We start from the raw sequence: 25,787 nt of genomic DNA, 5'->3' as shown, positions 1-25,787 counted from the left end.
CGGGTTGACTTCAGTACACTGACGGTTTATGCGGCATGTGAAGTAGAGTTCACTTGTTTCTGTGGCCTCGATATTTGAAATGATAGTGTGGTCAGCACGATGCCAAGTCGCTAACGTGAGCTAGGTACCCATCAGAGCTGAGTGGACTCAGGGATGTTTTACTGGTTTGAGCCCGGATATGAACTCCTAGCTTTTATTTCAGCCTAAAGATATATCCTTACGCAGACTACCTTGCAGGTCTTAAATCAACCAATTTTTCGATTCCAAAATGGATGGAATATTTTATTTTAGACCCCATTAGCGTTTTTATGCAGGTTTTTAAAACATATTATGCCTGTACCTATGTGTAGGCACGTATGTGTGTGTTCTCTATATTAGACTGTATAGATTCCTTGTGAAATCACCTTTACAACTTTCTATCAACTTCGTGTCCATCTTTAGCTAGTGTGACGTCAACAGTCACCACGCCAATGTACACAATCCCAACAGATTAGCGTCCCTTGAATGCGAATATCCTCAGGCTAGCAGAGTTTCTTCCAGGCATCTCTTCGGGGGGGCTTCGCCCCCCCCGAAAATTTTTTACCGCCCCCCCGAACGAAATAAAATTTATATAATTTATATAGAAAATATATACTTTTAACAGTGTCCGCCCCCCCGAAGAAAGTCTACCGCCCCCCCCCCGAAAATTTCAAGTGCCCCCCCGAAGAAAAAAGTCTGGAAGAAACACTGCAGGCTAGAACGCAGTGATGACGTCAGATAGGGGGGGGATCTTTTGTTAAATTTTCTAAGCTCAAGATATGAAAATATTTTTAATTTAATGCTCTGTATGGTGTCGTCTAGACTTATAAAAATGTTACCAAATTTTTTAAAATCCTAGGCAGGTTGAAGAAAATGTCTTAGTGTGTGTTCGACTGCTGATTAGTTTACCCTGGTTAAACATGGCGTGTTGGCTCTAGAATGGAATCTATTCAACAGGCCAGACTTGGGTGGGTGGGGCCCATTCAGTGCTGGTACCGAGGATCGTGGGAACTAGGCAGGAGTGTCTTGCTGTAGGAGGGGGAGGGGCGGTTAGCTTACATTGATAGGGTTGTAAGTAACCTGTGGGGGAGGGGTTGGTATGGGCGGTTAGTTAACAGGGTTATCATAACTTCTACTGTCAACAATATGTAGGTGCTATACTTACATCTAATCGTGTAATATGTAGGTGCTATAATTACATCTAATTGTGTAATATGTAGGTGCTATAATTACATCTAATCGTGTAATATGTAGGTGCTATAATTACATCTAATTGTGTAATATGTAGGTGCTATAATTACATCTAATCGTGTAATATGTAGGTGCTATAATTACATCTATGGTGTAATATGTGGTGCTATGATTACATGTAACTTTGTTATATATAGATGCTATTATTACATGTAAGAGTAATATGTCGGTACTTTGCTTAACTCTAATCATGCGTCAGTATGGTTATTACCGTTGTTTCTTTAACATCACTATAAATAACATCACCTGTACATTAATATTGTGTGTCATTTTCGAAAGTCTAATTTTTATTCTATTTTTTATCCTACAATCAATGACGCTATGAGTGTGGTGTACTTTCAGTAGTTTAAACTTTTTTATTAGCATTGTTCCTTAAAAATAATTTTCTATTTTTTTTTTCTTGTGACGTTATTCTTTTTGCCATTGACAGTTCTGACGCTACTTGTCTATTATACTACTAAAACTCAAGTTTGTTTACATGTTTGAATATTTATTTGTTTTTTTGTTTGTCTGATTGACTATTGTAAATGGTTCTACTCTATGTGGAGAGATGTAAAATAGTATGTAGGTAGAGAACAATTTTTGTTTTCAGACAGACTGTTAATCACAAATTTATTTAAAGACGTTAATTAATTTATTGATTTACTCATAGGTAGATTAACTACATTAATTTTAAAGTTTTAGAATAATGGCTTAACCTTGACTGAACAGTGACGTCACAAGTTTTGTTTACTTTTTACTTTCTCGTATATACGAAGTATAGAGAAAGTATTGTAATCGTACAAAAAAAAAATTCGAGATTTTTACAAATCTCGACGTTTTACACCTCACTGATACGGAAAAACGTAATTTTGCAATCTTGTCCGTATGTTTGTGTGTCTGTGTGTGTGTCTGTGTGCAAACACGATTACTTGAGTACCGTTACAGCTAGGTTGATGAAATTTCATATATAAGTATTTTATCAAAATCGTAGATCCGTATCAACTTTTGAGCGATTTTCGATAAACGGAGGTGGTACTTTTTCTACTTTGAATTTTTCAAAAGCCTATAACTTGAGTACTATTTCAGATAGATAAATGAAATTTCACATGTGAATAAAAGATCTAATTCTCTACCTTCAGTCAAATTTTGAGTAATTTCCGTTGACCGGAAGTACTAATTTACGCTGTTTCCGATTTCTCAAAAACGCAATTAAATTTATAAAGAACTAATAATATCCCGCACTATTATGCACATTTTATTAGGCGTCCACTTAGTGTGCAATTCTTTTTTTTTTACGAGATTCCATTCTATTATAAAAAGCTTAAGTAATTAAAAATGGATTACAAAAATTGTCTATGTACTGAGTTGCCATTCCTCGTAGTTTTATATTAGAATATCCGAGAAAGTTTAGGGGAGATCACTCCCGTTTTATTTTATACTGCAATCAACGACGCTATGAGTATAGTGTACTTTCAGTATTTTAAATTTTTTTTTTATTATCATTGTTCCTTAAAAATAATTTTCTATTTTTTTCATGTTACGTCATTTTTTTGCCATTGATAGTTCTGACGCTACTTATGTGTTCTCAACTATAGACCTATTCCCTCCAACCAATCCAAAAAGCAGAAATTTGTTGACCTATTCCCTCCAACGAATCCAAAAAGCAGAAATTTGTTGACCTATTCCCCCCAACCAATCCAAAAAGCAGAAATTTGTTGACCTATTTCCTCCAACCAATCCAAAAAGCAGAAATGTAATGGGAAAAAATACAACTTAAAATCAAATTCATTGTTATAAAACACTATCCCCTTACCCCAGATATAACACAACAATAAAATTATAAACTAACCGTTGCGTTATACAGAAAAATTAATCACTATAATCGATAGCTAATTATTAATTTTAAGGAACAAAAACTTGCTTTTACTGTAAGAGAGTTTTTCTATTTTCGTCAAACCATTTTTATATTTGAGTACATGTATAATATTACCATAGTTTATACACACCACGATTATTTAGAATAACAAATAAATTGTATTTTGTTATTTTTGTTGCGTTGTTCTATTTTCGGAGAAAGAATCTCAATTTGAATCCTCGACTATAAACAAATGTTGTCTTAAGCGTTGACTTCATACGGTGTGTCTACCTGTCTGAACATTATATAATTTAAGTAACACCAGATAAAGGTGTTTTGATTTTATGTTGGTGATGACGGAGGCCCTACGTTTGTTTTACGTCATTATCACACAAGTAACCTACTATGTACTTAAAAGTACCATGTAATAAATTGTAAACCTTCATATAAAGAGTATACGAATTTTTTTAAAATTTTAAATATATTTTCTGTTGAATGTATTTTATTTTAAACTGAATGTTTATATTTGAAAACAGAACTAAAAAAAAAACAAATGATGAATAAATAATGTTTAGGCCCAAACACTTTCGTTTATTTATTTTTTCGGCTTTTTTGTTCATGAATATTTTCTTGTTCTTCACTTAGTTCATGCCGTCTTATAATTATTTTTTAGTCAGTGAACTATTTTGGACTTTGTTTATAGGCTGGAGTATTTTGTACTTTGTTTAATGACTCGAGTATTTTGTACTTTGTTTAGTGGCTCGAGTATTTTAGACTTTCTTTAGTGGATGGAGTATTTTGGAGGTTTACCAATTCAGACTTTATTGTGTTGTTTATTGTAAACTTCAAACAATGGTTGTGGTAATTTAGAACGTGAGTAGTTCTGGGTGTTTAATACATCAGTTGATTATCTCCCCATAACAACATGTCACACGTTTCGTTGATGACAATGGCAGGATTTATTTTACAAACATGTCTGAAAGCTTAAGTATCATGTACCTACCAGCATGTTGTCTTTAAAAACGTGTATGAAAGCTTAAGTATCATGCACCTACCAGCATGTTGTCTTTAAAAACTTGTATTAAAGCTTAAGTATCGTGTTCCTATCAGCATGTTGTATTTAAAAACGTGTATAAAAGCTTAAGTATCTTGTACCAGCATGTTTATCTACCTTGCTTTGTGACCCCCCCCCCCCCAACCCCCACAGCTTAACAAGATAACTGCTTGGTGCGCCATTACTTAAATACTTAAATAAATACTTAAATCTATAATATAAGCGGGCAAGTAGTGTGTCAGTCCTTCCTTCCTTCCTTCCTTCCGTCATCGCTATAGATTTTGGAACCATAAAAGTAAACATTCGCACCATGCTGTGCTTTTCAGTGCACCGCAGTGTCTTATTATAAGTATTAGAGTAGGGTTTGTTTATATAGTGGCATAGAGCTATTTTATAATTTCCACTGTTTGTAAAATTTTGCATAACGTAAAGAGAATATTAAATACACGCACATTGCTAAAACATATTAAAAGGATCAATGTCAAATATATTTTTCGTTAATATTCCTTGAAAAAGTGGATACATTTTAATAACATAATAACAGTACGGTAGAAAAATCAAATTAAACTGTTTAGTAATAATGCCAAGGGAGGTATTTTAAAAATAAATTGAACTCAATCTAAAAATGTGAATGCAGAATCTGCAAGACGGAATAATTGTTAGAATAATATAATTAGCAAAATGTGAATGCAAATTATGCTGACGTGTAAGAGTACATTATTGTTGGAATATTATAATTAGAATTGATTGATAAAAGGCTATCTTTTATTTATTTTATCCACTGAATGTAATGTTTACTACTTATAATTTTTAATCAACTATTAAGCACTATTATAGACGCGTCATCACGTTCATTAGGTGCGCAATGGTTTTAGTTATGAAACTCTATTGTAAATTTTAAAAATTTAAAGTACTGGAAAAAAATGCGTGAATGGATAAAGTGAAATATTGTAGGTAAAACACGGATATTTTAAATACTGCCTATTATTTATACTGTTTTCTAATTATTATTCTGTCGGTTTGCGGACAAGCTAGGGGTTTTATAGGAGAGGCGTTGCGATGGGGGGGGGGGGGGGGGCATATGTCCCCGGGTGCCGACCTTAGGGGGCGCCAAAGTGGGTTGGAAAAAATTTGCGAGGGGGGGGGGGTGGAAATCGAAAGTTTTAGGTCGGTGGGGGGTGGGGGGGAAGGGGTGCAAATCGAAAGTTTGAGGGGGGTGCAAATCACTGGAAAGGGCGCGATTTGGCGCTACGGGCTAGACTGTGAGCAATATGCCTTTATGGTTGCATTTAAATTGTGTTTATGTTATGAGCGTTGTGTTTGTTTTTTCGTTTTTTTTTTTTTTTTTTTTTTGCGTTCGTTTATGTTGTGTTTAGTTTTGTTCTGTTCCCAAGTTGGTACATTTGAGCAATATGCCTTTATGATTGCATTTAAATTGTGTTTATGTTATGAGTGTTGTGTTTGTTTTTTCGTTTTTTTTTTTTTTTTTTTTTGCGTTCGTTTATGTTGTGTTTAGTTTTGTTCTGTTCCCAAGTTGGTACATTTAAAAAATATTTACCGTGGCGGAGCACGGGATGCAGCTAGTCTATAATATAAGCGGGCTGAGCGTGTGTCAGTCCTTCCTTCCTTCCTTCTGTCATCGCTATAGCTTTTGGAACCATAAAAGTAAACTTTCGCACCATGCTGTGCTTTTCAGTGCACCGCAGTGTCTTATTATAGGTACTAGGCATGCTGCCCAGCTTCGCTTAGGCTTTCGAAAACATTGAGAATTTGAATGCTTAATTAATTCGCCCGAGGGTCGGTCTACGACCTCAAGAGTTATGAAGAGGTTCCTCCGTGGACAATTTTTTTCGATTTATAGCTCATATAAGGTACCGGTCAGTCGAGGTCAGTTTTGACCCCCTCATCGTAGACTTTTCGGCCAACCGTGTTCTGTCGCCCCAAGGCAAGATCCTGCCAAATTTGAAGCGCCTGCGGCGCCGGGAAGTGCTCTATCGGACACCCGACAATCTAGATCTAGATTCCTAAAAGAATTTTTTTTAAAGTTTAGCCCGAGAATAATAATAAAAAAATACATTAACCAAGTTGACTTGGTGTGCCTCGTACCCGCACCACCTGCATGGTTTAATGTACACTAACATCTTCGCTATTTAGGCACCTTATAAAATACGGAGAATGAAACACGTATTTTAAAATCTTAACTTACGCGAATATGCCTATTCTTTCAAATTAATTTTTTTATCCCAAATTAGCCAGTTCCAAACAAAGATTTTGTATAAAATAAATAAGCCTTGAATTAGTTTAGTCCTAATATAGAAATTTATTTTTGGAATTGATTTTAGAGAAGTTAGAGTCTAAATCTAGATCTTAGCGTCTACGTCTAGATCTAGTTATTGCGTAGATTTAGATTTAGTCTAGATCTAGAATCTCTATATCTAGAATCCAAATACATAAAATTTTATGAGTTTAGGCCGGAAAAATTGTATTGTATACATTTCATAGTGTACGTAGATCTAAATCAAATTTGAATGAAATAGTTCATTCTAAACACAGCAGATGACGTCATTGGTTAATGTATAAGCAATAGTGACGTCACAGTTTTATGCGTTCTTTTTCACATTTATTAATGCTTTTCCGGTTGCATAAATAATACTGTTTCTCTACATTCGAATACGCCTTTAATTTTTATTTTTCTTCTTTAAATAAAATTGTGGTTATACATTTAAAACATCTAACATATTATTTTCAACAAAAGTCCGTATAAAGTTCTCCATATATCGCTGCCGTTTCTGACGTGATGTCCGGCGAAAATATTTTGCGGACAGACAGAGAGAGAGAGAGAGAGAAGAGCGCACATGGCGTTTTATATATTATAGGTATAGAGTAGGGTTTGTTTATATAGCGGCATAGAGCTATTTTATAATTTCCACTGTTTGTACAATTTTGCATAACGTAAAGAGAATATTAAATACACGCACATTGCTAAAACATATTAAAAGGATCAATGTCAAATATAGTTTTCGTTAATATTCCTAGAAAAAGTGGATACATTTTAATAACATAATAACAGTACGGTAGAAAAATCAAATTAATTTAACTCTTTTCTAATTTTGACAAAGGAGGTAATTTAAAAATACATTAAACTCACGCTAATAAAAAATGTGAATGCAAATATACGGTCGTCATAGAAGGAATTAGTGTTGCAATAATATAATTAGCAAAATGTGAATGCAAATTATTCGGATGTGTAAGAGGAAATTATTGTTAGAAAATTATAATTAGCATGGATTGATAACAGGCAATCTTTTATTTATTTTATTCACTGAATGTAGGCCCTACTGTTTATTACTTATAATTTTTAATTAACTATTCAGCAATATTATAGACGCGTCATCACGTTCATTAGGTGCGCAATGGTTTTAGTTATGAAACTCTTTTGTAAATTTTAAAGTACTGGAAAAAAATGCGTGAATGGATAAAGTGAAATATTGTAGGTAAAACACGGATATTTTAAATACTGCCTATTATTTATACTGTTTTCTAATTATTATTCTATCTTTCGGGTTTTATAGGAGAGGCGTAGCGAGGGGGGGGGGGGCATCAGAGGCGTAGCGACCCTTCCCGGCGCCCGGGGACATACTTTCAATTTGGCGCCCCCTTGGGAGCAAATTTTCGATTTGCCCCCCCCCCCTCGAACTTTTCATTTGCACCCCCCCCCCCTCAAACTTTCGATTTGCACCCCCCCTTCGAACTTTTCATTTGCACCCCCCCCCCCCTCAAACTTTCAATTTGGCGCCCCCCCCTAAGGTCGGCGCCCGGGGACATATGTCGTCCCCCCCGAACCCCCCCCCCCCTCGCTACGCTACTGGGGGGCATATGTCCCCGGGTGCCGACCTTAGGGGGCGCCAAAGTGGGTTGGAAAAAATTTGCGAGGGGGGGTGGTGGAAATCGAAAGTTTTAGGGGGGGGGGAAGGGGTGCAAATCGAAAGTTTGAGGGGGGTGCAAATCACCGGAAAGGGCGCGATTTGGCGCTACGGGCTAGACTGTGAGCAATATGTCTTTATGATTGCATTTAAATTGTGTTTATGTTATGAGTGTTGTGTTTGTTTTTTTCGTTTTTTTTTTGCGTTCGTTTGTGTTGTGTTTAGTTTTGTTCTGTTCCCAAGTTGGTACATTTAAAAAAGATTTACCGTGGCGGAGCACGGGATGCAGCTAGTAATACATATAATGTTGCATAGTATCAATTCGTGCAATAGATTATATCGTATGGCAAAATAGCTAATGATCAATGAAATGGATGTCGATCGGTGATGTATAACATCACTTATGACAAGTGATAACATCACTCATGGCTAATGATGTTTAACATCTTTTATGACTAATGATGCATGACATCACTTATAATTAATAAACGTTTGTTTTAAAATTTGTTTTTCAGTACTTAAAATATTTTATTTACACTAGAGTTGCATGACTAAAAACCATTGAGCACTTAATGAACGTGATAGCGCGCGTATAATAGTACGGAATAGTCGATGAGGCAGCCTACTAATTTGGACACAATTTTAATTAATTCATAAAAAATGTATCAGGCAACCATTAAGTCAAATTTATTGTCATATTGCATTTTATTCTCGTCTTGACCCAAGTACCCACAACGAACCGTATCTGTCAGTTAGAAGTGCCCGTAATTTTGCTCGGGCGTTTCGATCTAGACAGACAGACTGACGACTGTCGACAGAGGAAGTGAGTTAAATAAAAGTTTGTTAATTACTTAAGTATATATTGGAAACCTTTACTAATATTTAGGAAGAGACCCACGTTTTTCTTTATAGTAATTTAAATAGTAGTATATAATGTATTTTCTACTTTTTAGTGCATTATTACATAAAAGCTTGTTACTAAACAGTTTTATATGAATTTTACAAGCTTTTATAGGGCGCCGTTCAATGGGTGCGCAATGGTTTTTACAAGCTTTTATTTAACTCACTTCCTCTGTCGTCAGTCTGTCGTAAGTCTGTCTTGATCGAAACGCCGGAGTGAAAATTCGGACACTTCTACTTGACCGATACGGTTCACACTTGGCACGTGGGTCAAGACATGAAGACAATGCAATATGAAATTAAATTTGACTTAATTGGATGCCTAATAAATTTTTTATGAATTAACTAAAATTTGGACCGAATTAGTAGGCATGTCTATAAAACCACACCACACGCGTCATCACGTACTTTTTAGTGCATTAGTACATAAAAGCTTGTTATTAAAACGTTTTTTTACTTTCTCGTATATACGTAGTATAGAGAAAGTATTGTAATCGTGCAAAAAAAAAATCGAGATTTTTACAAATCTCGACGTTTTACACCTCACTGATACGGAAAAACATAATTTTGCAATCTTGTCCGTATGTCTGTGTGTGTGTGTCTGTCTGTGTGTGTGTCTGTCCGTGTGTAAACACGATAACTTGAGTACCGTTACAGCTAGGTTGATGAAATTTCATATATAAGTATTTTATCAAAATCGTAGATCCGTATCAACTTTTGAGAGATTTCCGACAACCGGAAGTGGTACTTTTTCTACTTTGAATTTTTCAAAAGCCTATAACTTGAGTACTATTTCAGATAGATAAATGAAATTTCACATGTAAGTAAAAGATCTAATTCTCTACCTTCTGTTAAATTTTGAGTAATTTCCGTTGACCGGAAGTAGTAATTTACGCTACTTCCGATTTCTCAAAAAACTAATGTAAATTTATTAAATACTTATACTATTGCGCACTATTATACACACCTTTATTAGGCGTTCGCTTGGTGCGCAATTGTTTTTTACTGAGATTCTATTCTATTTTTAAAAGTTTCAGTATTTAAAATGGATTAAAAATCATAACTATATCCCCAGTTACCATCCCCTGTTGTTTTATATAAGAATATTCGAGAAAGTTTAGGGGAGATCACTACCGGTTTATTTATGAATTGTTTTAGTCATGTAACTCTAGTGTAAATAAAAACATGTAAAGTACTAAAAAAAATAAACCGGTAGTGATCTCCCCTAAACTTTCTCGAATATTCTTATATAAAACAACAGGGGATGGTAACTGGGGATATAGTTATGATTTTTAATCCATTTTAAATACTTAAACTTTTAAAAATAGAATAGAATCTCATAAAAAAAACATTGCGCACCAAGCAAACGCCGAATAAAAACGCGTATAATAGTGCGCAATATTATTAGTACTTTAAAAAATTTACATTAGTTTTTTGAGAAATCGGAAGTAGCGTAAATTACTACTTTCAGTCAACGGAAATTACTCAAACTTTAACAGAAGGTAGAGAATTAGATCTTTTACTTACATGTGAAATTTCATTTATCTATCTGAAATAGTACTCAAGTTATAGGCTTTTGAAAAATTCAAAGTAGGAAAAGTACCACTTCCGGTTATCGGAAATCGCTCAAAAGTTGATACGGATCTACGATTTTGATAAAATACTTATATATGAAATTTCATCAACCTAGCTGTAACGGTACTCAAGTTATCGTGTTTACACACGGACAGACACACACACAGACACACACACACACAGACATACGGACAAGATTGCAAAATTATGTTTTTCCGTATCAGTGAGGTGTAAAACGTCGAGATTTGTAAAAATCTCGATTTTTTTTTTTGCACGATTACAATACTTTCTCTATACTACGTATATACGAGAAAGTAAAAACCAATTCATAAAAAAACTTTTTAATAACAAGCTTTTGTGTTATAGTGCTCTAAACAGGAGAAAATAAATTATAGACTACTATTTAAAGAAAAGCGTGTGTCTCTTCCTAAATATTAGTAAAGGTATCCAATAGATACTAAAGTGACCCACGCTTGTCTTTATAGTTATTTAAATAGTAGTCTGTAATTTATTTTCTACTTTTTAGTGCATTATTACATAAAAGCTTGTTATTAAAACATTTTATATGATATTTTTATCCGTTTCGGCTTTTTATTCATGTCGGTTTTTCAGATTTCGGCCTATGGCACTGAGTCTATCTTTTTCAAGGAGTACAACAGTTGTATCAACACAGAAGTATGTGCACTCCCATCGTCCCCCCCTCCCCCCGTCCATCTCATCTCCCACAAAATGCCGCTGACACCCTTAGACAAACTGGACAAGACGTGATGTCTACAATGTAAATGATATTGTAACAAGAACACAGTTTTCAGAAAGTGAAAGAATTTTTTTAAATTGCCACGAAATGATTATATGAACATCGTGTATGTAAAGCAAATAAATTACGAATAGTGAACACATAAATATAGTTAGAGAAAATTTAAGAGAATTTGATACAAATGATGTCATTCTTTCAATAGCTGGCGGCTTGTGTTGTTGACCATCTTCTGCAGCCAAGTGACGCCCACATAATGTGACCATCTACTGAAGCCCAGTGACGCCCATATAGTGTGACCATCTACTGAAGCCCAGTGACGCCCACATTGTGTGACCATCTACTGAAGCCTAGTGACGCCCACATTGTGTGACCATCTACTGAAGCCCAGTGACGCCCACATAATGTGACCATCTACTGAAGCCCAGTGACGCCCACGCTGTCTGTGCTCCCGTCGTATCCAGTGTTGTATTTCCTCATATTAGGCGAGACTAAAAGATGAGACACAAACACATTTTAGTGAAAAGCCAATTTCAACACATATAACTTCTATTTTAGCTTCTACTTATTACAGATTATATTTACAAGAGTGGCGATGGGGCATCTAATGATAACTATATCCAACGATGATTAGATGTTCTACAGTGACCTTGCTACTATATACCCAGTGACTGTTCAGGTACAGCTATACAAATTACACACACTACCACACACTACCACACACTACCACACACAACCACACACCACCACACACTACCACATTTTATCACACACTACCACACACTACCACACACTACCACATTCTACCACACACTGCTACACACAACCACACACCACCACACACTACCACATTCCACCACACACTGCTACACACAACCACACACCACCACACACTACCACATTTTACCACACATTACCACACACTACCACACACTACCACACACTACCACATACCACATGCTACCACATACTACCACACACTACCACACACTACCACACAATCACATACTACCACACACTACCACACAACCACACACTACCACATACTACCACACAACCACATACTCTACTGACCCACGTTTCGCTACAAAAATAAAACAAAGACTGTACTTGGCACAAATCTCGTGCAACAAACCGGAAGTGCTAATTGTACTCACTGCAGAGACCGTGCCTGCAGTACTGGAAGCTGTACCCATAACCTCTACACGCCGAGCATCTGCTTCCCACCTCGTACGGCCGCGCATCCTCAAAGTATCTGTGGAGGGGACAATGACGTGTTAGCTCTCTAGTACATACGCGTTGATCCAAAGACTATTTCAAGCTGACAAAACTATCTTGTCCAGTATCAGGCGATACACGTCTGCAGAACTTCTTAAGTACAATAAAAGCATCGACCCTATGCAAAATCCATGACATTACCACACGACATCACCACACGACATCATCACACGACATCACCACACGACATCATCACACGACATCACCACACGACATCACCACACGACATCTCCACACGACATCACCACACGACATCACCACACGACATCACCACACGACATCACCACACGACATCACCACACGACATCACCACACATCACCACACGACATCACCACACGACATCACCACACATCACCACACGACATCACCACACGACATCACCACACGAATACCACATCTCCACATGACATCACCACATGACATCACCACATGACATCACCACACGACATCACCACACGACATCGCCACACGACATCACCACACGACATCACCACACGACATTATCACACGACATCACCACACGACATCTCCACACGACATCACCACACATCACCACACGACATCACCACACGACATCACCACACGACATCTCCACACGACATCACCACACATCACCACACGACATCACCACACGACATCACCACACGAATACCACATCTCCACACGACATCACCACACGACATCACCACACGACATCATCACACGACATCACCACACGACATCACCACACGACATCACCACACGACATCACCACACGACATCACCACACGACATCGCCACACGACATCACCACACGCCATCACCACACGACATCACCACACGACATCTCCACACGAATACCACATCACCACATGACATCACCACACGACATCACCATACGACATCATCTCACGACATCAACACACGACATCACCACACGACAAGTCATCTCATTGCTAGAATGTTTCATTGAAATTATTGTTTCAATTCTTAGAGCCGAACTATCGACTTGCCTGGCATCAAACGAGCAGGCTAAAAAGATGGCGGGGGTTGGGTACGTGCTTTTGCTGAAGTGTTGGCATTTGTTGAGGGCACATCCCACCCTGCTGGTCTTGGCTGTCGTTATCTGTCAATCATGATTGTATGGTCAATCGCGGCAATATCAACAATGATTGAGATAACTATCTTAGCAATAACAGTCATGATTGCAAGGTCACTCTCGGTAATAGTTATCATGATTGAGTGATCTATTGCAGTAATAATCTACAATGATTGATAATCTATATCAGTAAACATCGGTCACAATGTTTTATTAAATTCAAGCATAATTGCATGAACTATCATATTAGCATCGCAACTTAAATATTTTTCCAACACACATTCAGGTCATTACACCTTACACCTAACCTGGTCAATCACTGAAGTAGGCCCTATGTACCTTACTCTGTACACAATACATTATAAATAAACTGGGAGTGATATCCCCTAAACTTTCTCGAATATTCTTAAAAAACACTACGGGGGATGCAGTGGCGTAGCGAGGTCGGGTGTCACCCGGTGCGGCACTTAATGGTGTCACCCCCCAGAGGCGTAGCGACCCTTCCCGGGGACAAACTTTCAAGTTTTCAATTTGCACCCCCCTCAAACTTTCGATTTGCACCCCCCCCCCTCCCTCAAGTTTTTCTCGATATATTTTTCTATTTTTTGCCTTGGTGTCACCCCCCTAAATGGTGTCACCCGGTGCTGTCCGCACCCCCCGCACCCCCCTCGCTACTCCCCTGGGGGGATGGCAACTCGGGATGTAGACATGATTTTTAAATCTATTTTTACTTTCTCGTATATACGAAGTATAGAGAAAGTCTTGTAATCGTGCACAAAAATCACATTAAATTTGGACAGTTTTCACCTTTTTACTCCTTAGTCCATCATCACATCTGGGATGTAGAGGATTTATTTCAATCGGACAAAAATTATATATCCAGATATATAAAAATTTTGGCGTTTTATGCGTAATGGAGTCGGAAAAACTAGGTTATCCAATTCTGTCCGTATGTCTGTGTGTGTGTGTGTGTAAACACGATAACTTGAGTACCGTTACAGCTAGGTTGATGAAATTTCATATATAAGTATTATATCAAAATCGTAGATCCGTATCAACATTTGATAACCGGAAGTGGAACTTTTTCTACTTTCAAATTTTCAAAAGCCTATAACTTGAGTACTATTTCAGATACATAAATGAAATTTCACATGTAAGTAAAAGATCTAATTCTATACCTTCTATCAAATTTTGAGTAATTCCCGTTTGACCGGAAGTAATAATTTTCTCTATTTCCGATTTCTCAAAAAACGCATGTGAATTTATAAAGTACTAATAATATTCCGCACTATTTTGCACTTTTTATATGACGTTCACTTGGTGTGCGATTCTTTTTTTCTACGAGATTTTATTCTATTTTAAAAAGTTTAAGTATTTAAAGTGGATTAAAAGTCATGTTTTTATCCCGAGTTGCCATCCCTGTTGTTTTATATAAGAACGAGCCGACCCGCGGCATATCATACGCCGCTATTTAGTTGTTTTATTTTCTACTTTTCAGTAATTCATAATTTGTGAATTCGACAGTACCAATGACGCCACTGAAAATATTTGCTTTAAAACACTATCGGTAGGTTGTTAAGAACGATACTAACCCCACCCTCTTTTCCCGCAACCCATACCCTCCTCCCCCCCCCCCCCCGTGAAACAGCCTCCTCTTAGTTACCTCCTCTAAGTTTAAAATCGTTTCAAACTAAATTATCTGCCCCTAATAGCCGTCAACAAACCCGGCTCTACGATTGTTTTGTAAACATTTAGCGTGAACTCCAGCTCACCAGACCATGTGAGGGGGTGGGGGTGGTAGCAATAGAGAGGAAGAGAGGGGACTGTAAGGCGCGCTTGCAGCTTGTTTTCTAACGTCTTCCAGAAGATATATATATATATATATATATATATATATATATATATATATATATATATATATATATATATATATATATATATACATATATTCGAGAAAGTTTAGGGGAGATCATTCCCGGTTTGTTAAGTACTTAAACTTTTAAAAAAATAGAATAGAATCTCATAGAAAAAAGAATTGCGCACCAACTAAACGCCGAACAATATGTGTATAATAGTGCGGAATATTATTAGTACTTTGTAAATTCACATATATTTTTTGAGAAATCGGAAATAGCGTAAATTACTACTTCCGGTCAACGGAAATTGCTGAATTTTGACATAATCTAATATATAAAGCTCAATTCTGTATGTAAAAATAAATATGTTTGTCGTTGACATACTTCCATGGATTAAAGTGTTAGACTATTACCGTGCGCATTTGTCTAAATTTATGAGTTAAAAAATTACTATTGAAAGTGTTGGGAAATAATTTTCATTTTTCAAACTGATAGTAATAATTGTCGGCATGTTCATTAAACACATTTTTAAAAAAATAACAAAAATTCTAGACTGTGAGCACTTTGCGTTTATGTTCGCGTTTGTATTTTCATTGTGTTTAGGTTGGGTTTGCGTTAGTGGTTACGTTTTGATTTGGTTCGTTTTTGTTCTTTCTTTTTTCGTTTGTGTTTTTTTTTCTTTGAGTTTGTGTTTGTATTTGTGTTTGTGGTTGGTTTTGCGTTTGGATTTGGTTTGTTTTCGTTTGCTTTTTTGTTTGTGATTTCTTTCTTTGGGTTTGTGTTTGTGGTTGGTTTTGCGTTTGGATTTGGTTTGTTTTCGTTTGCTTTTTCGTTTTTTTTCTCTTTGTCTTCGTATTGGTGTTTGTGGTTGTGGTTGGGTTTGTTGTTAGGTTTTTGTTTTCGTTTGTATTTGTAATTGTGTTAGCGTTATGTTAGCGTTTTGTTGTTTAGGTTTTGGTTGGTTGTGGTTTGGGTGGGCAATGCCGGGTTTATGATGATTAGTAAACACACAGGTAATGGTCTTTAACAGAAAGGTTTTCACAGAAGCCAGAGCAGGGCCTGACCGGGACGGCTAGTACTATATATGAAATATCATCAACCTAGATGTAACGGTACTCAAGTTATCGTGTTCACAGACGCACATACACACACACACGGACAGAATTGCAAAGCCCAGTTTTTCAGACTCGATTACGCATAAAACGTAACATTTTTGGTAAACTTGGATTAATAATTATTGCCCGATTAAAATTAGTCCTCCATACTCCGGATGTGATGAAGGACTGAGGTGTAAAACGGTGAAAACTGACAAAATTTCATGTGATTTTTGTTCACGATTAAATAATATTTTCTCTATACTCTGTATACGAGAAAGTAAAAACTGGAAACATTTTGTATAACTTACTCCATGCACGATGTTTACATATACAAACAAAATGTGTAGAGCTGACCACTACAACAGTTATAAGCTACTCACCACTTGATAGTGACCACAGGTATATATATGTGTACATTTTGGCTGTTTGATGTCGTAATCTTTGCCTTCATTCCAAAACATCCAAAAGGCTTCCTCGATGCTATATGTAGAACCTACATTTAAAACATATGTAATTTTTCCCCCTAATGTTTTACCCATTGGCCTGCACACAATACACCTAATACAGTTCTAAACATAGTTGTTGATCTAGCAACCAACGCTTCCTCAGTTCCCCTCCCCACCACAGGGGTTCCGCTCAATATGATTGTAGAACAACGCCTACCCCATCCCGAACTCTACCCACCATGATTGTAGTAGAGCGACTCCCCCACCCCCGGGATCCACCCCGGGACTTTACCCACCATGATTGTAGTAGAGTGCCTCCCCCACCACTGGGACTCTACCCACCATGATTGTAGTAGAGTGCCTCCCCCATCCCCGGAACTCTACCCACCATGATTGTAGTAGAGCGACTCCCCATCCCCGGGACTTTACCCACCATGATTGTAGTAGAGTGCCTCCCCCACCCCCGGGACTCTACCCACCATGATTGTAAAAGAGTGCCTCCCCCACCCCCGGGACTCCACCCACCATAATTGTAGTAGATTGCCTCCCCCATGTAGTCCCACACCTTCCAGGTGTGAGGTTTGTCTTTCATAAACTTTTTGGTCATGTTCCTGTGACTGTGGGTGCCAATACATTTCTGGGTCCAGTTTTTGGCGAACTCCTCCAGATCTTCGTCCCACATCTGCAAACATGGGAATTATAAACTTAAACCACGGCTGAAAACATGGGAATTATAAACTTAAACCACGGCTGAAAACATGGGAATTAAAAACTTAAACCACAGCTACAAACATGGGAATTATAAACTTAAACCACAGCTACAAACATGGGAATTATAAACTTAAACCACAGCTACAAACATGGGAATTATAAACTTAAACCACAGCTGCAAACATGGGAATTATAAACTTAAACCACAGCTGAAAACATGGGAATTATAAACTTAAACCACAGCTACAAACATGGGAATTATAAACTTAAACCACGGCTGAAAACATGGGAATTACAAACTTAAACCACAGCTGCAACACATGGGAATTATAAACTTATAAACTGATGCTATAGAAGAACACTACAACACTTGCCACAGCCACGACTGATGCTATAGAAGAACACTACAACACTTGCCACAGCCACGACTGATGCTATTGAAGAACACTACAACACTTGCCACAGACACGACTGATGCTATAGAAGAACACTACAACACTTGCCACAGCCACGACGGATGCTATAGAAGAACACTACAACACTTGCCACAGACACGACTGATGCTATAGAAGAACACTACAACACTTGCCACAGACACGACTGATGCTATAGAAGAACACTACAACACTTGCCACAGACACGACTGATGCTATAGAAGAACACTACAACACTTGCCACAGACAAGACTGATGCTATAGAAGAACACTACAACACTTGCCAACTCGCGCATGCCAGTGGCAGGCGGCTCCACGATACTCCTGTACGAGTTGGCGATTTGGAGGATCCGCTGCTTCTCCTCTGGGGTGAAGGTCGTTCTGTCGCCGATTTCCGTCCGGACAAAGTTTGGTACCGGCCGTCTGAAGATGTCCTCACGGGTGTGTGAGACTAACAGACAGGTGGCTGGAATCAAGATGGCCGCCATGATGGCCAGGGTCAGGTACCGTGTGGTAGACATTCCTTAGCCTTCAGACAAATTTTTAACACGTTTTTCTTAACTCAGCTTTGCGTTTATTTGTTTGTTTGTTTGGATGTTTGTTGTTAAAATTGACATCGAAAATTATCCCACTTCTGATTGCTCTAGAGATCTGAAATTTGGAATGCAGGCTATTTTCGCCTAACAATTTCAGATGCAATCATAAAAACTAGCAATTAGAGACCTAAATTAGCTTAATTAAATTACGCCCCAAGGACCATAAAATCGAGGACATGATTTCTAAACATACCGACAAGACTGGAGGCCTATTGACCCAGTTACTTCGGCCCCAATCGATGTGAGCGCGCTGGCCGTGATCGTATAGTGGGTAGTACTTCGCGTTGTGGCCGCGACAACCCATGTTCGAATCCTGGTCACGGCATGTAGGCTTAATTAAATTACGCCCTTTCTCTGTTTAAAGCGTATTGGTCGCTCAAGATTTTTAGTCCGTGTATTTATAAACACTTAGTCAAGTCATACTTAATCAAGTCATTAGATAAAGTAGAAAATAAACTATATAAAAAACTTTTTAAAAACCACGTTTTTCACGTGTAGCAACGGACTAAAAAGGAGAAAATAAAATACTTAAAAAAAACTTTAAAAAAAAAACACGTTTTTCTTGTGGACTAAAAAGTAGAAAATAAATTTTTCTTTTGTGCTTCCTCGAGCTGTGCAGGTTCTTGTGATAACTGACAAAAAACGTGGGTCGGGCAGATGGGTCGGGAAATTTGATGGTGAACGTACCCACGTTTTTTGTCAGTCATCACAAGAACCTGCACAGCTCGAGGAAGCACAAAAGAAAAATTATTTTCTACTTTTTAGTCCACAAGAAAAACGTGGTTTTTTAAAAAGTTTTTTTTAAGTATTTTATTTTTAATATCTAAAGAAAATATTAGATCAGGGTTGTAAAGAAACATGACTACATTAAAGGGAAGTAATTAAGGATGATATAATATTTACAAGTTACATCCTTCTTTCCCTTAGATAGATATCAACTAGTTTCTACGGGGATTAATTTTATAATATAAGATGGGAGATTTACGGATAGATTCTGGAAGAAAATACCAAAATAAAATCTACGGGGGACACTTTCAATCTTTGGAGTATCCCTACCATATACCTCGCTTGAAAATTAACCCTAGCCTTAACACCAACCCCACGGCAAGTTCCTGTCACTAGATTAACCTTAACGCCTTAGTCCGAACAGTGATACAGGCAGATAGAAACAGCGGCATAGAGCTACTGCCGCTTTATAGACCGCAGACAATTTGATCTTTGTGTAGGTCACAATCATTCCGCCATTAGTTAACAGCTGCTCGTCGCTAACGTCATTTAGAATTTAGAATACATTTTTATTTACAAAAAAAAAAAAATTGAAACAATTTTTACGCATATCAACTTTCTGAGTGACGTTTGTGTACACAGGAAATAAGAAAATAAAACTAATTTGATTTCTTTAATAAAAGCTTTGGTGCTAACATATGTAAGAGTTTGGTCGCTAAAATATGTAAGAGTTTGATCGCCATCATTAATACTAAAATAGTTTCGCTGTCTGTCTATCTATCTATCTATCTATCTGTGTATCTATCTGACAAGAACGCTATAGAGAAAACACAAGCGAATCAAAAACATGCATAGTGAAACGGAAGCGAAACATGACGTCACATTGAGTATATAGCAAAAAATAGTCTCAAGCCGGGAAAGTGCATAAAATAATATGACGTCATTGATTCTCGAGTAAACATTGAATTAAAAAGCCAATATTGCCTAATCTTAAAAGTGGTTTGTGTGAAGAGTTTCTTTCATACAATTCTTCGGGTAGGGGCGAAGCCCAAACACCGCGTAAGAACGTCTAAGCCTACCCACACCCCCAACTCAAAAGAAATGTCGTCATCGATACTCTATAATAAAATTACAGCCTAATACATGTGTCTAATCTAAAAAGTGGTTTGCGTGCAGAGTTTCTTTCATGCAATTCTTCGGGTAGTGGCTAAGCGCGACACCAGTGTTTCTTTCAGACTTTTTCCTCTCCGGAGGGAGGAACTTTTTCTAATCTAAAAAGTGTTTAGCGTGCACAGTTTTTTTCATGCATCTCTTCCGGTAGGGGCGAGACCCCGCCCAGGTTCTTCCTTTAGTTTGTATGATCTACAAATGCGACCAGTGTTTCTTTCAGACTTTTTCCTCCCCGGAGAGGGGTGGGGGTACTTGAAATTTTCGGGGGCGGGGTAGAATTTCTTGGAGGGGGCGGACAGTGGAAAAAGTATATAATTATATTTCGCTGAATGGGACGGTAGACATGTTTTGGAGGGGGGGGGTTGTTTTTGTTTAGAGAAAATAGCACTATCAACTTAGCGCCCGTTGGATCCTTTCTCAACGGGCCATTTTCCTCGTATGTAAGAGTTTGGTCGCTAACATATGTAAGAGTTTGGTCGCTAAAAATAAAAAAGTTTGGTTATGATCCCATTTTAATATTTTTACTATGTATAAATGAGATTTAAAACTTTTTAAAAAATTGTTATAAAATGACAACTAGATCTATACATTCAATCAATTTCCATTTCGTTTGATTGAAGAATGGCATGAAGTTTAACTCTGATTTAAGAGTTAAAAGCTGCGTGTTTAGAGGGACGTCGATAACGGTTTCACTAATAGCAGGTGGGGGGTCGGAGTTGATGGTGGGGGAGTTCGGAAAGTGTGTCGCCATTTTTCGCATTTTATAAAGTAATTTTAGAAAATTTTAGCCCGTATGTCGCATTTTTAAAAAAAAACATTTAAAAAAAAAAGCAATTTAATCTTTAGAGTCCATTCAATGTTGATCAGGTTCAGTTAATAAATTTTAAGGAAATTCCTGTTTTGAGAAGACAAGAATTCCAACTTTGAATGGGTAATAACTGGAAATGTGACGTATTTAAAGAGGGCCGGGGCAATTTAAAAATTGTTCCAAAAGCGTGACGTTTGATAAAGACGTGAGCTAATTGAGCTGTCAGGTACAATAATGACGGTCTAATGAAGCAGGTATTTATAAGATAAATGACTTACCCGGTAGTCTATAGCGCTGGTGTCAGTGTACCGCGGGACTCCTGTGTTTAGTAGTCTGCTGCTCACTCACCAACTAGCGACTGCTTGTGTGCTCTATCTTGACATCTATTTAAGTACTCACATCGACCGGTAATTAGGACATACGTCATAACAACTGGGTAGTTTGTTTTTTTTCTCCTGATGTTGCTTGTACATGGAGCTGCAGACGCTCATAGTGACGGTGCATCATTGGGCTGGTGTGTGTGTGTGTGTGCATTCATGTGTGTGTGCGCGTGCGTGAGTGTCTGTATGTGTATGGTTGTGTATATGTGTGTATACCTGAGTGTGTGTGTGTGTGCGCGCACTGTCTGCGTGTGTGTGAGTGCGTATGTGCGGTAATTTGTTGTCGAACTATCTTCCTACCCGCCACTTAAAAAAATAATGTAATTATTTTAAACGAAACAATACAATTATTAATGACCAGCATTCATCTGTTTGTAAGATCTCAATATTTGAAGGGATTGTGTGGTTTGCTGTACGTATGGCCCAAATAGTGACGCCACTTATACTACAAATGGTCGTACAGGCAACAAATATATATTTCAAAAACATATTATTCAAAAACATATTATGTTTGTGTATTACGCAATGATCAAATATAAGCCTAAAACATACATAAATTGACTCTCATCGGAACTAGGGGCCTATCTGTTTTCTTTATTAGTCGCTTAGTACAGTGGTACGATGTTTAAAATTAACCACACCATGATTTAATGATAAGCTCAGCTGTTGTGTTTAAAAATTAAACCTGAGCACATAGTTTAAACATGCATTTAGCATACTAATTACATGTTTGGTGTTAGTTTTATAGGCGAGTAGGCCTATATCGATGTCAATTTAACATACGGATTTCAAAATCCATATTAACGCCACTGTTCCCTAATTTTAAAATCAGATTTATTAATTTCTGTAACTTGATCCTAAATAAACGGTAACATTTGTGGGCTGTTGCTTGTTATTCGCTAGAATCCTCCAATTTTTAAGTGTCCGATGGGATTATCCATCTCAGCGAAATTCTGTTACACTAGAATTTCTTTAGCAGTGTATTTACATCTGGTTGGTTGAAAACTATTGTATCAACTCCTGCGGTCTTGTTACATGTCTCATGTACTCACATTACTACGGCTTTTAAGATTAGGCCTCTATTTTAATTACTGTAATTAATCCAGGAGAGAATCCCTGTCTTACTGCTAATACATATAAGGGTAGCTTAGTGCATACTTCACAGAAAAATGTTTCAAACAACATATTAATGTAAATAATAAATCAATAGGCTGCCCACATATACATACATACTTGTACGCATAAATAAACATATACTTGGTCGGGTAGTTAAGCGCATGTTTACTAATCCCATAAGTCCCAGGCTCGAATATCCTTGTCCTCTAGGTTGGGGGATGAACAGAGGATCAGAAAATATATCTCATCAAAACACGCGGCAGCAGCTGAATCAATCAGGACGTTCAATCATTTAAAAATGTCATAAAAAACGTTTTCATAACAAACTTTTGTGTGATAATGCACTAAAAAGTAGAAAATAAATTAGCGTGGTTCACTTAAGTGTCTATTGGATACCTTTACTAATATTTAGGAAGAGACTCGCGCTTTTCTTTATAGTTATTTTTAAAAAATGGCACTGTAGGACATCCGGCAGGACATCCGGCAGGACACGTCGGTCCTTCCAACCGTCGCTTCCTCTGTAAGTGTGCACTCACATCTTTCCATAAATTTCTTTTTTTAAATAATTTTCACTTTGCTAATTTTTCCACCTCATCTTTCACAGGCAAACATCGGGCACCAGACCAACAAAAGTCATGCACGGCGGTGTAAATAACAACAGTAAACCTAACCATCACCAGAACACATATGTTAACGTTAGTGGCTGATGTGTAGACACAGTAACACAACTAAACCTAACCAGAACACATGTGTTAACGTTAGTGGCTGATCACTGATGTGTAGACACAGTAACACAACTAAACCTAACCAGAACACATGTGTTAACGTTATTTGTTAACTTTTTAATGTGTACATCTCGACAATGTGTACTAGGGATTTTGTCTATTGAATGATTTATAAATGCTTTTTAAAACAATTTATCATCTATTAGTTTAAACAAGCAGATAAAATATGTAAGCAGATCAAGTACGTCAGCAGATAATATGCTGTCACGTATAACCATTGTAACCATTCAATTAAAAGACAAAATTGTACTTGTACAGTTAAACTGATATGTCATTTGGGTGTATATACAGAGGTGTGTGAATGTCATTTAAATGTTTTACCGGAAACAGACCTAAACTACACACAATATATTGTTTATGATGCAAACCAGGGAATGGTTAACACATTTTTAACAGTGTAAGGGGGACAATTATAACGACTATTGGAGGTTAAACATTATCTGAAATATTCACTGGATGTTACAGATTATCTGAACTATTTATTTGAAGTTATAGATTATCTGGAATATCGATTGGGGGTTATAGATTATCTGAAATATTGATTGGAGGTTATAGATTATCTGGAATATTGTAGCTGTCAATCGTTTTGACAGTTGTTGTCAGTTTCATAGTTTGGTAAGTTACCACAACTGAGTGGACTCAGGACTTTCTACCCACTGGAGTCTGTGACCCGAACTCAAGACATTCAGGTTAGCAGTCGTGCGCAATAAATGCTTCTCTCTATAGGCAACATAAATTTTTACTGGCTGTAAACTTGTGTCATTAGTTATGTTATAGTTACAGCAGTACAGAATAAAGCTATAAACTGTGTCATTAGTTATGTTGTATTTACAGCAGTACAGAATAAAGCTATAAACGTGTGTCATTAGTTATGTTGTAGTTAGAGCAGTACAGAATAAAGCTGTAATCTTGTGTCATTAGTTATGTTGTATTTACAGCAGTACAGAATAAAGCTATAAACTTGTGTCATTAGTTATGTTGTATTTACAGCAGTACAGAATAAAGCTATAAAAGTGTGTCATTAGTTATGTTGTAGTTAGAGCAGTACAGAATAAAGCTATAATCTTGTGTCATTAGCTATGTTGTATTTACAGCAGTACAGAATAAATTGTACCATGTCTGGAACTGAGGCATGCTAAAATATCTCTTTATCTCAGCTACCAGCTTGTTAGTGGAAGTTAAGTACACGTGTACGTCTCTAATTCAAACACCATTGAATTGATCAAGTCCTAAAGTCACCAATGCAAACACCATTAAATTGATTAAGTCCTAAAGTCTCTAATTCAAACACCATTAAATTGATCAAGTCCTAAAGTCTTTAGTTCAAAAACCATTAAATTGATCAAGTTCTAAAGTCAATAATGCAAACAGCATTGAATTGATCAAGTCCTAAAGTCAACATTTCAAACTCCATTGAATTGATCAAGTTCTAAAGTCAATAATGCAAACAGCATTGAATTGATCAAGTCCTAAAGTCAACATTTCAAACTCCATTGAATTGACTCAGTTCTAAAGTCACTAATTCAAACACCAATAAATTGATCAAGTTCTAAAGTCACTAATTAAAACACCATTGAATTGATCAAGTCCTAATGTCAACATTTCAAACACCATTGAATTGATCAAGTCCCGGCGTCCATAACTCAAACACTAGAATTGATCAAGTTCTAAAATCAATAATTCAAACAGCACTGAATTGATCAAGTCCTAAAGTCACTAATTCAAACACCATTGAATTGATCAAGTTCTAAAGTCACTAATTTAAACACCATTGAATTGATTCAGTTCTAAAGTCACTAATTCAAACACCATTGAATTGATCAAGTTCTAAAGTCACTAATTCAAACACCATTGAATTGATCAAGTTCTAAAGTCACTAATTCAAACACCATTGAATTGACCAAGTCCTAAAGTCAACATTTCAAACACCACTGAATTGATCAAGTTCTAAAGTCACTAATTCAAACACCATTGAATTGATCAAGTTTTAAAG

The 25,787-nt window shown here is 37.0% G+C and overlaps 1 protein-coding gene across 2 annotated transcripts; it reads right to left on the bottom strand.

The window, feature by feature from the left end:
• Positions 1-11,373: 11,373 nt before the first annotated feature.
• On the bottom strand, positions 11,374-21,918 carry LOC131927147 (GLIPR1-like protein 1). Of its 2 annotated transcripts, none has more exons than XM_059282863.1 (7): positions 21,792-21,918; positions 18,498-18,742; positions 17,594-17,750; positions 17,003-17,115; positions 13,584-13,696; positions 12,470-12,567; positions 11,374-11,803 (listed from the first exon to the last, which is right to left on the bottom strand). In XM_059282863.1, exons 2-7 carry the CDS (start codon positions 18,732-18,734, stop codon positions 11,727-11,729), a joined length of 795 nt encoding a protein of 264 aa, XP_059138846.1. In that variant the 5' UTR covers positions 18,735-18,742; positions 21,792-21,918; the 3' UTR covers positions 11,374-11,726. The 2 variants fall into 2 exon arrangements, with proteins under 2 accessions (XP_059138846.1, XP_059138847.1); XM_059282864.1 differs by lacking the exon at positions 21,792-21,918 and adding an exon at positions 19,908-19,982.
• Between the last annotated feature and the right edge of the window lie 3,869 nt (positions 21,919-25,787).

The sequence above is a fragment of the Physella acuta genome, unplaced genomic scaffold (assembly GCF_028476545.2).
Source record: "Physella acuta isolate Inbredline_101_S28 unplaced genomic scaffold, ASM2847654v3 ptg001377l, whole genome shotgun sequence".
Lineage (NCBI taxonomy): Eukaryota > Metazoa > Mollusca > Gastropoda > Physidae > Physella > Physella acuta.
The sequence above is the reverse complement of the archived record's forward strand: the minus strand, read 5'-3'. Positions and strand labels throughout refer to the sequence as shown.

What these genes read in the sequence shown, in the direction of transcription:
- LOC131927147 (XM_059282863.1), bottom strand. Translation starts at nt 18,734, where the DNA reads ATGTCTACCACACGGTACCTGACCCTGGCCATCATGGCGGCCATCTTG. An exon ending in CCTGTGGTCACTATCAAGTG is followed by an intron (nt 13,697 to 17,002) that starts GTGAGTAGCTTA and finishes CATGATTGACAG; the next exon opens with ATAACGACAGCCAAGACCAG. An exon ending in GCCTGCTCGTTTGATGCCAG is followed by an intron (nt 12,568 to 13,583) that starts GCAAGTCGATAG and finishes TCCCCTCCACAG; the next exon opens with ATACTTTGAGGATGCGCGGC.